This window comes from Gossypium hirsutum, chromosome D09 (genome assembly GCF_007990345.1).
Source record: "Gossypium hirsutum isolate 1008001.06 chromosome D09, Gossypium_hirsutum_v2.1, whole genome shotgun sequence".
Lineage (NCBI taxonomy): Eukaryota > Viridiplantae > Streptophyta > Magnoliopsida > Malvales > Malvaceae > Gossypium > Gossypium hirsutum.
In genome coordinates, this window is record NC_053445.1 from 51,705,791 (window position 1) to 51,720,730 (window position 14,940).

At 27.3% G+C, this 14,940-nt stretch overlaps 1 protein-coding gene across 1 annotated transcript; it reads left to right on the forward strand.

Annotated features, from left to right (window-relative positions):
* Window positions 1-1,223: 1,223 nt before the first annotated feature.
* On the forward strand, window positions 1,224-4,101 carry LOC121221019 (DNA-directed RNA polymerase II subunit 4). Its single transcript, XM_041101345.1, has 6 exons — window positions 1,224-1,564; window positions 1,639-1,747; window positions 2,842-2,919; window positions 3,295-3,328; window positions 3,421-3,489; window positions 3,856-4,101. Exons 1-6 carry the CDS (start codon window positions 1,516-1,518, stop codon window positions 3,931-3,933), a joined length of 417 nt encoding a protein of 138 aa, XP_040957279.1. The 5' UTR covers window positions 1,224-1,515; the 3' UTR covers window positions 3,934-4,101.
* Window positions 4,102-14,940: the final 10,839 nt, after the last annotated feature.

Genomic DNA, 14,940 nt, shown 5'->3' on the forward strand with positions numbered 1-14,940 from the left:
TACCAATATAGTAAAAAATATTATTATTTGACAAAAATGAAAGAGAAAAAAATATTTTGCCTTCTTTTTGGAGGTCCAATCTGCTCATTGGTCCTCCTAGGCTCCTTCCCCACCAGTGGAAATGCTTTGTCCAGTGAGACACGATTAATAATTCTTGAAATGTCCATTTATGTATTCCTTGGGTCTTGGGCTTACAAATAAAGAAAATAAATTATAATTAATAAATGGTCAAATATATTACATTCCTCGTTTTTCATATTTTATTTCATTTACCCTACATAATTCTATTATAAAATAAAAAAAATACTTAAAGCTTTAAAATAACTTTCTAATTCTAATATATTTTTAATATTTTATTTTATTTAGAAATGTTATTATATCCAATTTGCATATTTTTTTATAATATTTACTTTTATTATCATTATTCTTTTTATAATATTTTTTTAATTCATAAAATTCTTCTAGTATTTTGAATGTGAAATTTCAAAATTTTAAAAATCTTCAATGATTTAAAATCTCTCTCATTTAAAATACTTTATTTCTGTTTACCTCAATTGGGGGAAAAGTTAGGAAAATACGAAGAACGCCTTTAAGCTGTAAAATACCATTTTAATATTATCAATCTTTAACATAAATTATTGTTATCAATTATTTCATATCACACTCGATTTGGTTGTCAATTTCAAACGTGTGACATCACATTATGTTGCCGAAGCAACTTACATCAATTATACACATATTTCACATCATTAAATCACATAAATCACATTTAATTCCTAATCTTGTCATTCAAGGTTTAAGAGAAATATAATACGAGCTTAGAGTTCGAACTCAAACCTATTTATCAAGTTTCAAGGTTATGTCTCGAGACAGACCATAAATTTTTTTTGGAAATTTGAGCTTCGAAGTTAACATATCTTGGGACACTACATGTTGTGTCTCGAGATCGACTTCTCCTATTTTCTTATTTTTTGTTTGGATATCTAAATATAAGAGGGGTTGTCTCGAGACTTAAGAGGGGTTGTGTCGAGACTTCTTTTCATTTTTTTCACAATTTAACCAAACAAAAACAGTGAAATTTACTTTTAATTTTTTTTAGTAATTTTAAAATATATCGTTTTATTTTTCTTAATAAAGAAAAAAAATAAATTCTAAAAACCAAAAAGATAAGGTAATGTTTAAAAGCTAAAGCCCAGCATTAAAATGGGCTTAGCTTTACAATTTCATTACCTAAAATCTTTAGGTTGTAGGGAGGTCCATAATCATAATACATATCCATATAAATCTAAAATCTCAATAATTAATATGATTAGTAAATTATATTTTTTTAAGTAGAAAATTAAAAATCCATTGAAAATCTCAATTCGATTCGAAACCCTAAATCTCAATCCCATTTCAAACCCCAGACATCATAAATCTCAAACTTCAAAACCTTCATTTCTAAATTGGTTATTGAAAACCAAAAAAAAAAACAGTTTCCTTCTGCCTTGGGACTGAAAGAGAGCATTTCTAACAATGTCTGGCGAAGAGGAAGAAAACGCAGCTGAGCTCAAAATTGGAGAAGGTAAGCCTCCTTTCCGTTGTTCTTTAAAATTATTAAAACCCACATGCTAATTTTTTTTTGATTGTTATGGATAGAGTTTTTGAAGGCGAAGTGTTTGATGAATTGTGAAGTGGCTCTAATTCTTGAGCACAAGTATGAGCAGCTTCAGCAAATGTCTGACGATCCCATGAATCAAGTTTCCCAGTGAGTCCCATAACCAACCTCAATTGTTAATTGGATCTTTTTATTTTTCCCTCGTTTGAATATTTCTCTGTAATTGGCTAACTGGGTTTTCTGTTTAATTAAGCCGACATTATTTTTAAAAACAATTAGCGCCTTTTTAAACATAAGTTTCTTTCGTTTTTCGGTCTTTGGGACAATATTTTGTTTCATGTAAATAGAATTGTTGTATCTGTCTTATTGTTTGTATTAACTTTCTTGCCTGAGGGGTTTGTTTGGTGCACATGATAGGATTAATTAGGGTGTAGCTTCTTTTCTGGTTGCTATATTTTTCAATCAGAAAGTTAGTTGGACTTGATATACTGTATAGATGATTGTAGAAACCTATGTGGGAGAGTGAAGGATATATCCTTGGGTTTTGCTGAATAAAGAGATGGCACTTTATATGAACAGAGTTGTCAAGGGCACAAGGCTCAAACGAAGCCCTAGCCTAAGGGAATTAAAAAGCAATATGTGTATGTATGACTTTTTCTATAAGTCCGTCTCTATATATTGATATGTAAAGCTTAAGATATGTAACAAACGCTTAAGTGCAGTCTATGTTATCTACAAAACCTCCAATTTCTTTTATTGGTCAATATGCATGATTTCCTTGTGATTCAAGTCTCTTGTTGAATACTCAAATATAGAGAGAATCATAGATTTTGATACTTTCCTTTCTTACTTGTAAAGGTATATCTAATGAACAAAGTAAAAGAAATTAGGGAGAACTTCAATTAAGCAGGCCTTTTCATGCTTATCGCCTTATAGTAAAGTGTGCCTAGGTGAACTAGACGTGTGCCTAATCAAATTGGCCACACCCGAAAGGGTCTAAGGCACTTTTGTTGTCTAGTGCTAGAGCCAGCATTGGTTATGCATGAGTCAAAATAAGATAGAAAAAAGGCAATTTACTTATTCATTTTACCATATTATATCATTAATTCTGCTCACCAAATAGACCCTGACTGTAAAATAAGGACCCTCTGATGGGATGTGTATAGAAAATTGCATGCCTTTATTGCTGTATTTCCTTTCACATTTGATGCGATGAATGATTGTCTTTTGTCTTTGTTTCACAGGGTATTCGAGAAGTCACTGCAGTATGTAAAACGCTTCAGCCGTTATAAAAATCCAGATTCTGTTAGGCAAGTTCGAGAGTATCCTCTAAATTTCCAAAAATGTTAAATAGACCTTATCTAAGCATATCATATTTACTGCTCTTGATAAGCTTTTTGGGTGCTCCTTTCTCCTATAAATTGTTGTCCTTTTGGAACTGTCTCTTATTGTGTTGTGGTTTGTTGGATCAGTTTATGGTAGAAGTTCAAAGAGGTTTAAGCTAACTTCAGCTGATGTTAGTTTAAGGAAATCTCAACATATTTTCAGTACTTTTCTATGATCTGATTAAAGCAGATCGCATTATTTTCTCTTCAACTAGTACTTCCTCCTTATGACAATAATGCTTGCGCATATTCTATTGCTTTTCTTAGGATATTTAACTTGCCTCTCTATTGTGAACCTTAACTGATGATCAGAATTTTGAGTAGATATCAGTTAGCTGAATTCGAGGTGAGAATCTATACTTTTTAAAGCATTAAACTTAGAATTATGATGTTAATAACCATGTAGAAAAACCTTCATATTGTGCTTTATTTATGCAGCTTTGTGTTCTTGGCAACCTGTGTCCTGAAACTGTGGAGGAAGCAATCGCTATGGTGCCTTCCATCAAGGTAAAAAATGCTAAGCACACTCGTGTAGTTCTACAACTTTTATGCTCATTTTTCTTTTCATCGTTCGGATAGTAATTGATTTGTTCATCCTTCTTCACTTGCATTGGTGCCGTATAAGTTTGAGAAAAAAAAACCATTTGGCCTTTCTGTTTGTCTACCCCTATAAGTTATACCACAAAAAATGATACAAATTGGATGTTGTTTAGATTATATTGCTGCATCCTTTTCACGTGTATTGTCTAGCATGTCTGTAGGGGATTTTGAGGTTTTAATGGCCTCTCTCTCTCTCTCTATATGTATATATGTATATATAAAAATTGTTATACTTGTTTTAACCTGTAGCAACGAATTGTGCTTGATATGCAGACTAAAGGACGGGCTCACGACGACGATGCCATCGAGAGAATGCTAAATGACTTGTCCCTTATCAAGAAATTTGAATAGTGGCCGCTAAATTACTGGCTGTCTATGACACTGAAGACATTAATAGAATGTTGAATGCCCTTTCTCTTATAAAATATACATTTTTATCTATTTTACCCATGTGACCCAAAAATCTTAAGTGTGTCAAATGGTTTATGTTCAGTAAATTTCTCATTAAGGTGCTGCAAATCCGCATGTCTGAAAACGGCTTTTGCTATTTATTCCGGTGATTTTTTTTGGTTTTTAAGTTGTATACTCCTATTTTATGAGTGATTTTGCTGAGGAGTACCAATTACCATGATCAAAATTTTGTTTCCATCAAATATAATCATTGCATTTAACACTATATTATTGTAAAATGAATATTAATTAGTGAGGTGAATCTGAGTCGAAACATCGGATGATGAACATGGGAAAAGTCAACTGTTTTAACATCATTTTTTATCCAGGTTTTTAGTTTAACATTCTTGAAATAGACATTTATGATGACAGTGTTCATTTTTTCTTCAGTGTTCATATTTAACAGATATTTAATCTTGTTTAATATTGCTTTTGAAATTTCAAGCCAAATCAAAAAATTAAAAAATCCATCTTTTTCAAAAGTTATTAGTTTATATTTCATATATTATAATATTAACAATAAATTACCATAGTTATTTTTTATATATATATATTTATTAAAATCTAAGTTGAATATTTAGTAATACAAAAATCATACTAAGATGACATCGTAGTATTTCAACAAATAATAATAATAATAATAGACATGAGAATTATGTTGTAGGCATAAGAGTTTGGTGAATAATCTCGTTTCCCTCTCTCAATTATCAATAATAACAATAATAATAAACCCAAAAAATGTTACTTCGGAATTGAATAAATTATTTTATCAATTATAATTTATTATTAATTTGGATGTGATTTTGTCATCTAAAATATGGGTTATATATTTAAATATAATTTTATTAACAAATTGTATTAATTGCTTAAAATTTGTATCTCATTTATCATAATATCAAGCAATTTGAATATCATACTGCATCCATGAACTTGTTGAAAATGTTGTTGGAACAAGCTTTGATAACAGAAGAAAACCAACAAATATTTACGTAATTTAGTGTAAACCTACGTTTAAACCTTGTCTAGAGACGAATTTAAAACTAAAAACCCAACCAATTACTCTACTTGGGAATCGCACTTTTAGTGTGAATCTAGTCCCTCAAACAACCTCCTCAACCGAGAGTTGTAAACACTCACCAACCTTATAAATAATTCATTGCGTTTTTGCACTTAAAACAAGTTACTCAACATGAATGATATTGTGCTCACTAGGTTCAATACTCACACTAAAAGAGTGAAGCTTTCTATATATAAAGGCAGTGTGTAGCTTAACTTAGTCCATGCCTTCAGCTTCCTTAAAATGGGAATAAGCTTCTTTAAATTTGGCCTCTTACATATTTTAATTTTTAACAATGGTAACAACTACACTTGAATTTTTAAATTTCAAAAAGTAAATGGTTTTATTCCTGCAAATAAAATTAGAGAACTAATTTCAAATGCACAAAATATATAGAGATTTAGAGCATATTTTAACATTCAAATTTTTACTTTACAGTTCGATATAGACAAATAATCAATTCAATGCGAGGTGTGGACAGAGAATCATACTAATATATATTTAATGGTAGGAGTCTTAGACCCAAATTTTAAAAATATCTTTTGTATTATATTTGAAAATAAATTGCAATATTAAATTTTAATTTGTATAATTTTAAAACTATGAATTTTAGTCTGATAGATATTATTCATGCAATTTTAAGTTTTAGTTCATCCTATCATTATTATTTATATAATATTAAGGTTTATATATATATATAAATGCTCTAATATGAATTTATACTTATAATTATATTACATTTGTATTGTATTTCTGCTCCTAAAAGTTGTTTCTTTCAAGAAAAGAACTTATTGTAATAATTATGTCATGGAGAAGATAAGCACATCCATCATTAAAAAACAATCCTCTTTCTCAACATTTTTATACCTCAAAATCAACTATTTTTTATTAACCAAAGGAAAAGTAAATATATATTTTTTTAAATATGTAGGTAATAAATTTAAAATTTAATTAATATATTTTAATTTTAAAATATTAAATTCTTGTATTTTTTATTTAATTTTTTTGTTTTATCTAATTTTGTCGTAAAAGTTGTTGGTGTAGCAATTATTTAAAAAGGAAAAATAAATATTTTAGCTCTTAACTTTTATAGTTTTTGTTAATTTGGTTCTTACTCTTTAAATATTAAATATTGTAGGTTTAAACTCGAATTATGCAACAAACAAGAACGATAAACGAGAAAATTAGACACAAATATTTACGTGAAAAACTCCTCCAAAGAGGGTAAAAACCACGGGCAAATGAGGCTTCGGCTTTTCACTAAATGAGTAAACAAACGAGAGTACAATATGGAGTAAATAAACTTAAATGTATTACAGACTCAAACCCCGAAAACAAAGTCCTAACTCTCATAGAGTTCTCTCAAAAAAGGGTACAAAATTCTCTCCATAGTTATCACGAAAAACTCTCACCAAAACTTATCCGTGATCACATCTTGTCGCTCCCAAGAGAAAAAGTCATGTAGTACATCTTTAATTACCTATTAATTGGCCTGTTAAAACATGGATACAATGCCCTTTTAAATAGGCTAAGATTAGAGGTCTAATCATACTAAAATATTTTTGGAGTAATCAGAGTTTAACTGCAAAAAAATTGCAAAGTTTAACTGGGAGAAGAAACTCGATTTATGTGGGGAACACGTCATCATGACATCGGAAAGCTTCTCGTCATGATGTCACCAGCTGACTTTGGTAAGTGTCTATAAACTGTCTGATAAATGCGATGCACGCCCCACGAATATTTCTAAACATTTTTATAATTAAAGAGTAAGAACCAAACTAATAAAAAATTGTAAACATTGAAAGCTAAATCTTAACATCTTAGCAAGTTAAAAAAATTGGAAATGAAAGTGATTTTTTTTCATTAGAGTATTTTTTATATATCTCTTAATCTACATTTCCTTTAGTATATCTCTTAATCACTCTAAATTAATTATATCCAAACGAAGTGTGAGTTTAGATGGGCGGTACAGTACAATGCGATGCGTTTAGCTTACCTTTTGTTTCATGTTATAATATCTAATCTTACTGTCCATTTAAACTCACTTGAAAAATACATTATGTGATAAAATTTAATGAAAAAAAAGCCCTCAAACGTTGATGTTAACTCAACGCATGAGTCGCTAGAATACAAAAAGATACTTAAAAACAACGTGAAAAGCAATTTTTCTTTTTTATTTTAGCCATGATTGCGACCCAAACAAACCCTAAGAAAATATGTCATTTTATGTTGGTGGTGGTCCAATCTGATGCACTATTGTTTTGAGGGTGGGATTAATTTTTTCGTGTTTAATTTTTTATTTGATATTAATCTCGATTTAAATCCTTATTTTTTATATAGAAAAATTCATCTTCAACCATGTATTGAGTTTTTTATTTATTAAATTCAATATAATTTTAGGGTAAACTACATTTATGGTCACTTTTATTTATCTTAGGTTACGTTTTAGTCACTTATGTTTGAAATGTTACGTTTTAGTCATTTACATTATCATGTTGTAACATTTTAGTCACTGAGCCATTAATCGTCGTTAATAGTGTAATGGTAAGCTGACGTGGCACGTTAAATCATCATTTCAAACAAAATTTTAGGTTAAATTATACAGTTGATCCCCATATTTTTTTTCGTTTTAAGTAATTTAATTTTTTTTCTTTTATGTTATTTAAACTTTCCTTTTTTTTTCCATTCTCTTTTGTTTCTCCATCTGTTTTCATACCTTTCTCATTTCTTTTAACCTATTAGGAAGTCGAATTGGCAATGAAAAAAGAAGTAGGAATTCGACTGTCATCATTTATCTATAACCAAAACCCTATAACCAAAACCCATAAACCCATACCATGCTTCTTTCTTCACTACCAATTCGATTTCCTGGTACGTTAAAAGAAATAAAGAAGGTAGAAAAACAGAGGGAGAAGCAGAAGAGAATGGAAAAAAAAGAAAAAAAAAAGAAATTTAAAAGAACATAAAAGAATTAAATTGCTCAAAACGAAAAATTATGGGGACCAATTGTATAATTTAACTTAAAGTTTTTATTTGAAATGATGATTTAACGTGCCACGTCAACTTACTATTACACTATTAACGTCAATTAACGGCTCAGTGACTAAAATGTTATAACACGATAACGTAAGTGACTAAAACGTAACATTTCAAGCATAAGTGACTGAAATGTAACCTAGGGTAAACAAAAGTGACCATGGGTGTAGTTTACCCTATAATTTTAATTTAAAAAGTAAAAATAAAAATAAAACAATGAATTTTAAATTCACAAATATAAGTCTAGGTCAAATTAGAGTTTTTTTTTTTGGGTATTAAAACAATGAAGAGAATCTCTATAAATCACAAAGACTTGATTAGCACTACCAAATAATGACAGCAAAGCATTTTGTTTGTTTGAGGGGCTTAATTGCATAGTTGTATTCTATAAGTATGCAAGATTTTATTCCTAATTGTAATAAATTCATTTTAAATTTATTGATTTTATATCAATAAGGTCTTTACGTTATTAAAATCGTTGATTTAATTATTAAATGAGATGTCAGATCTTATTTGATATAATTTAAAATGAAAATTTTAAATAAAAATGAATATTGTAAAAGTCTTAATTTTGAGGTTTTCGAAGCTTTTACAAAAACTATCATTTACTTGCTCTTTTTATTTTATTTTACTTTTAGTTTTCAATTTTAAAATGACATAATTACTTATTTGGCCCCCAACTTTACAAACGAAAAGAAGAAGAAGAAGAAGAAGAAGAAGAAGAAGAAGAAGTCACTTTAACCCCTGCAATTGCATTTTTTGTCAAATCACCTCAAAATAGATGGAAAAGTTAACGTTTGTTAACTATGCTAGTGTGACATACAAGCAGATTGCCACATGAATAACATGTCAATATTTAATTGATTTTTAAATTTAAAACAATATAATCTTTACACTTTTTTAATGATTTTAGAGATTTTAAATTTAAAAAAAAATAAATTTTCATTCTTTTATTTAAAAAATAAATGTTAATGTGTCATCCACATGACAATCCACGTATATGCCATGTCAACAAAATTACAAAACGCGACTTTTCCATCCATTTTGGAGTGATTTGACAAATAACACAAGTTTAAGGGCTAAAAAAGACAAAAAATTAAATGGGGCACTAAAATGATTTTTTTTATTATAAAGTTGGAGGGTCAAATAAGTCATTATGTCTTTTAAAAGTTATGAGGCAACATTTTACTTTTCTTTAAATTTTTCATTTTAAATTATGTCACATAAGATTTTATATGTCATTTAATGGTTTCAATAATGGGAGGGTATTATTGGTTTAACATTGATAGTTTGGCGATGTAATTAGAACGTTTGGAAGTTTAGAGACCAATTTAGAATGAGGATCATAGTTTGGGGATCTTTGGTGCAATTAACTCAAAAATTGAATGATGAATTTCAATTTTTGAGTTAATTGCACCAAACATCCCCAAACTCTGACCCTCATTCTAAATTGGTCCTTAAACTTCAAAGCATTTTAATTACATCTCTAAACTATCAAAATTGTATCAATCAAGTCCTCCATTATTAAAACTTTTAATTTAACCATGAAAAAAAACACATCAAATCTTGTGTGGCATAATTTAAAATGAATATTGTAAAAATGGACGTTGTAAAAAATCTTGGTTTGAAGTTTTCATAACTTTTACAAAAGCTTTATCGTTTACTCCGTCTTTTTTATTGATATAACATTGATAATTTAATGATGTGATTAAAATTTTTAAAATTTAAAGATAAATTTAAAACAGATGTCATAGTTTTAGGATGTCTGATACTATTACTCTTTACGGTGGAAGGAATTTTTGTGTTTAGATTTACTTTAGACTTCGGAGGTAAAAGTAAAAATAAGAAAATGAAGACTACCGATATATTGACACTTCTATTAGGTTTGAGAGCACATGGCAAATGAAGTAATTTTTAAGCAAGTATGATCAGATATGTAATTCCACATATCTCATTTCTAGTCAACTATTGAAAAAAGCTGTTTATCCCAACGTCTTTTGTTTTAGGGATTTTAACTCAACAAACTCTTGCAAACTTCCCTTTACCAAAATCTTCCATCTATACCCAAATCAACTAAAAAAAACCTGAAAAATCTATTTACCAAAACACCGTAATATTTTCTACCGGAAAAAAAGTACAAAATTAATGGGTGGTGAGAAATATAATTAAACTGTTAGAATCATCGTTATCTTTCGCTCTGTCATGTTACACGTTTTTGGGTGTTAGGACAAATTATATTGGCCCCATTTAAAGTACACCCTTTTTTTTTTTTTAATTTTCTTGTGTTTTTGGGTATTAATTATAAGATAAGATCTTGACACGTGATTCAGACCACAAATATTATTTTATGCTCAGTTTTCATATTATGCGAAATTTACTTTTTTTTTTTTTAAAAAAAGAAGAACAAATGGCTTACCCACATGCATCAAAGAGTTAATTCCAAAACAAACAAAAACCCAATCAATAATATACTCAATCAATGTTCTTATGAAGGAATTTTATTGAGAGTCGTATTATTTTGTCTTTTTTTAGTTTTAAAAATCGTAAATTAATTCATGTCAAATACATCAAAAAGTAAATTCATATCTTTCTGTTTTTTTTAATTATTCATTTGTATTATTAAAAATTAGTGTAGTTGATAAAATAACTAGATAAAAAATAAATTATCGAAGCAAGAATGCACAAAAACCGGAGCTCGAGCCAAAATTAAAAAAATTTTAAGAGATCAAAATGAAATTTTACGATTGTTGAGGAGAGATAAACTTATTTTTTTAAAGAAATCAAAATCAACAAATCCCTCAACAAATTATTATTTCTTGTGAATGTTTTATCTTTTAAATTCTACCAAAAACTTTGAAAACCTGACCTACCAAGGATACGTGTCGATGATCTCTATTTACGATGATGAGAGTGAGAAACACAACAGCCATTATCTAAATGTTTTGTCGATTTCCATCTTACCAACGAATTTAGTAATCAATCTTTTGTATTATGTAGGTCCATTAAGAAGTAGGTACTAACTACAAATTTTAAAATTGCTCTATATAGATTTTAAAATAAAATTCATTTTACATAATTTATATTTATTTTATATGTAGTGGTGAAGTTAATTTTTTTTTTAGGGATCGAAATTAAATTGTATATTTTTATTATAGTAAAAATACAATTCCGTCATTTTAATAACCTATATCTTTATATTATTTTAAAGGGTTAAATCAAATTTTTATCATTTTGAAGAGCCAAAATATAATTTTACTATTATTAATTTAAAATTTTATAAATTATAAAATACCTAAATTAAAATTTTACCAATTTAGGGGTGTCATGGCCTCATAGTGTCCGCCACTAGAGGTGCTCATAGGTCAGGTCTAGGTTGGGTATAAACATGATATTAACATATTTTATACTTGTCTAAGTCTGCCCCGATATAAAATCTAGGCCTAAAATTTTGTTCTAACTTGCCCATATTATTTTTTATTTTTTTAAAATATTTATTTTATTTTAATGTTTAATAAATTTATAAATTTTTTATATAGTCATCTTAACATTATTTTAATATTTACATTAGAGTAGTATTATATATTTAGTATATGATTTTTTTAATATGTTCTAAATTACTTAATATATAAATATAATATAATATAAAATATTATAAACTTAAAACAGGTTAGATCGGGCCAGATTTGGGTCTTGAATGTTCAAGCTTGAGACCAACCTGTATTTTAAACGAGTCTAATTTTTTTACTCAAATTTCAGATAGACTTTTAGACCCAGACGGATAGCTCAATCCATAAATAGTTGTATCCACCACTGTACTAGCAAATTATAAATATATATATAACCATTTATTTGACGCTAAAAGTTTTCAACCATTAATTTTTTTAAAAGCATTAAATAATTTTTAAAAAAGTAATATTTTTATAGCCATCACTTCATTGAAATATTAAAATAAATAAATAATGTCAATTTGCTTTATTTTTTGTGCAAAAGTCAAATTGATTTTTATGCTAGTGACACTGTCATTCTCAATTGGCATGAAGTTGTCCCATGTCCAGACAAGGACAGAAAGTTTGATCCCAATGTCATTGGGGAAGAGTCACTCCAACCCCGTCAATTTATTTTTCTTAGATTTTCTGAGCTGTTGATGATCAATGTGTTTGGTTTATTTTTTCATTATTAATTTTAGGGTTTAGGGTTTTTTGTGTGAATTTACTTTAGAGGTCTCCCTATTATAATGACTTGAACAAATTAGTCTTTCTAATGTTAAATGGGTTAATTTAGTCCTTGTATCATTAAAAAAATTAATTGAGGACAAATTATAATAGAGTTAACACTTACTATTTAAAAAAATCTTATAGTTCTATAAATAAAATATTTTGTTTAGAATTGAACTACGATTGAAGCAAATAAGGATCAATTTGATCCATTTAATAATAAATAGACTAATTTGATTCAATCCCACTAATACATGGACCTCCTAAATACTTTAACCTTTTTTATATTATTTAGTGAAATTTCAAAACTGTTTTTCATCAACAACTTTTATATAGTATTTTTTTAAAGTTTAATTTAATATTTTAAATATAAAAGATTTGTTTCACGTTATAAAAATTAAATTTTACTGTAAAATAAATAAATAAATAAATAAATATATAACTCAGTTCACTTCAAGTAACCATAAATTTTAACTCGTATTTTACACACCGTCCAAGCACCACAACTCAAATTAGTTATCGATTTTTCTTATAAATTAAATTTTTTATTCATATATTATTCTTTGAGTGTGAATTAAATTTTAACTTTTTCGTTGTCAATACATTCCAGCTTGAGGTTCCCACTACCTTTTCACACACTTTTGCACCACGTTTGAAAACAAAGGCTAAGTTGCATAATAGGTCCCTCTATTTTTCAAAAATTTAAATTTAATCTCTATTTATTTTTATTTTTAGGAATTAATGTTTATACTTTTTGGATTTCAAAATTTAAGTACAATTGTTAACAGTATTAAAGTTTTTTTTTGTTAAGTTTATTAGCGTGACATTTTGAAATAAAAGATATTCATTTCATAACAATGTAATTAAAAAATAGTATTATAATAAACCCGAATCTTAATAAAATAGATTTAATAGTGTTAGTAATTAGAGTTAAATTTTAAAATTTAAAAAATAAAAAAGACCAAAATCTTATAAATAAAAGTACATAAGTTAAATTTAAAATTCCAAAAAATACGAAAATTAAATTAATCTAGTTTTTGACGGTAGATCACATGGACCTTAATAAATATTGGTGTGTGTTGACTTTTGAAGGAAGCATCGTTTTAATTTTATTTATATTTTTAAATGTTATTCATATACCTTTATAACTTAATTTTAATTTCTTAATAAAACTAATTATAAATTAATATGCATGTATTATACCTTTAGTTACACATATAGAAATATGTTCACATGCAAATATTTTTTTTAAATGATTAATTAGGTTAAATGATTTAATTTAATGATTATATTATATGGTAAATGTAATTTTAAAATAAGGAATAAATTAAAAACTGATTTAAAAAAATCATAATATCGTATTAATCAAGTACACACTGATATAGACTGGTATTAACCTAAATAGATCGTGATATATTAAATTTTTAATCAAAACGGATTAACTTATTTGATATAAGTTTAAAGTGGTAACGAAACATATCGATCGATGTGACTGATACTGATTTAATCCTACAGTGGAGGTTGTTTATGAGAGAGGTAGACTTGCCTTTGAGGGATCTCATGATCCGAAAACAATCGAAAAAATTAGAAAATGTTCCTTAAAACGAGATTCTTATAAGTTTAGAGAATTTTATGAGAGATTCAAAATTCAATGTTACTTAATTATAAATAACATTGTAAAAAATTCATTAATTTATATAAATATTACAATATTATAAAAAAATAAATGTATCGGGTAAGGTGTTATAAAACAAGATAGTTTCTATTGTGATGTGATATAATATATGGTGGTCCACTTTTGTTTTTATTAAGCATGCTTGGTAGATGATTTGTCAAAATTTTATTTTTTTTGAGTTGAATAATTCTTAATTCGATTGATATCAATATTATTGTCAGTGTAGGAGGACGTGAGTTCGAGTGTGTTGAAACACATTATACTCCTATTTAAGGGTTGAGAAAGGGTTACGAGTAATTCTAGGTATTGTATTAAAAAGAACAGATATGATGAGAATTTATAATGAGATTAATGTGCCCCTTAATGGGTATAGAACAAGTTAAAAACTCGTGGCCAACATCCACCCCTTAACGGGCCTACAAAATGCGGAGTGTTAGTTACTAAGCTCGCTCCGTTAAATACTTTAAGAAATAAAAAAAAAACTTTATTTGTTCATTTTAATTGATTAATTATTGCAATTCATAAATTCAATTTTTATGGTGGTATTATAATTTTTTAATCATATTATATTCAAAATAACCTCATACTCGATTTATATTAAATAATATTTTAGCCATTTGTGCAAGTTTAAACCCATTATAATATTATTTTTTAAAATTATAAAAATAAAAATATTTTTAAGTGGTGGTCACCAGCAATCCATTCTTTGGAAAATAACAAGTAGAGGATGTTGCAATTTTATCTTAAAATTTTTTTAATGTTATGAAAAATGTAATTTATAAAATTATGGATTACCATCACCATTGTTGACGTTTAGCATTATTAATTTTAGCCATTAAAAAAATACATGACGTAATACAACAACTCATTAGTAAAATCCAAATTAAAATATTTCTATCCAGGGTTGTTGAATTGAGTGATGAATA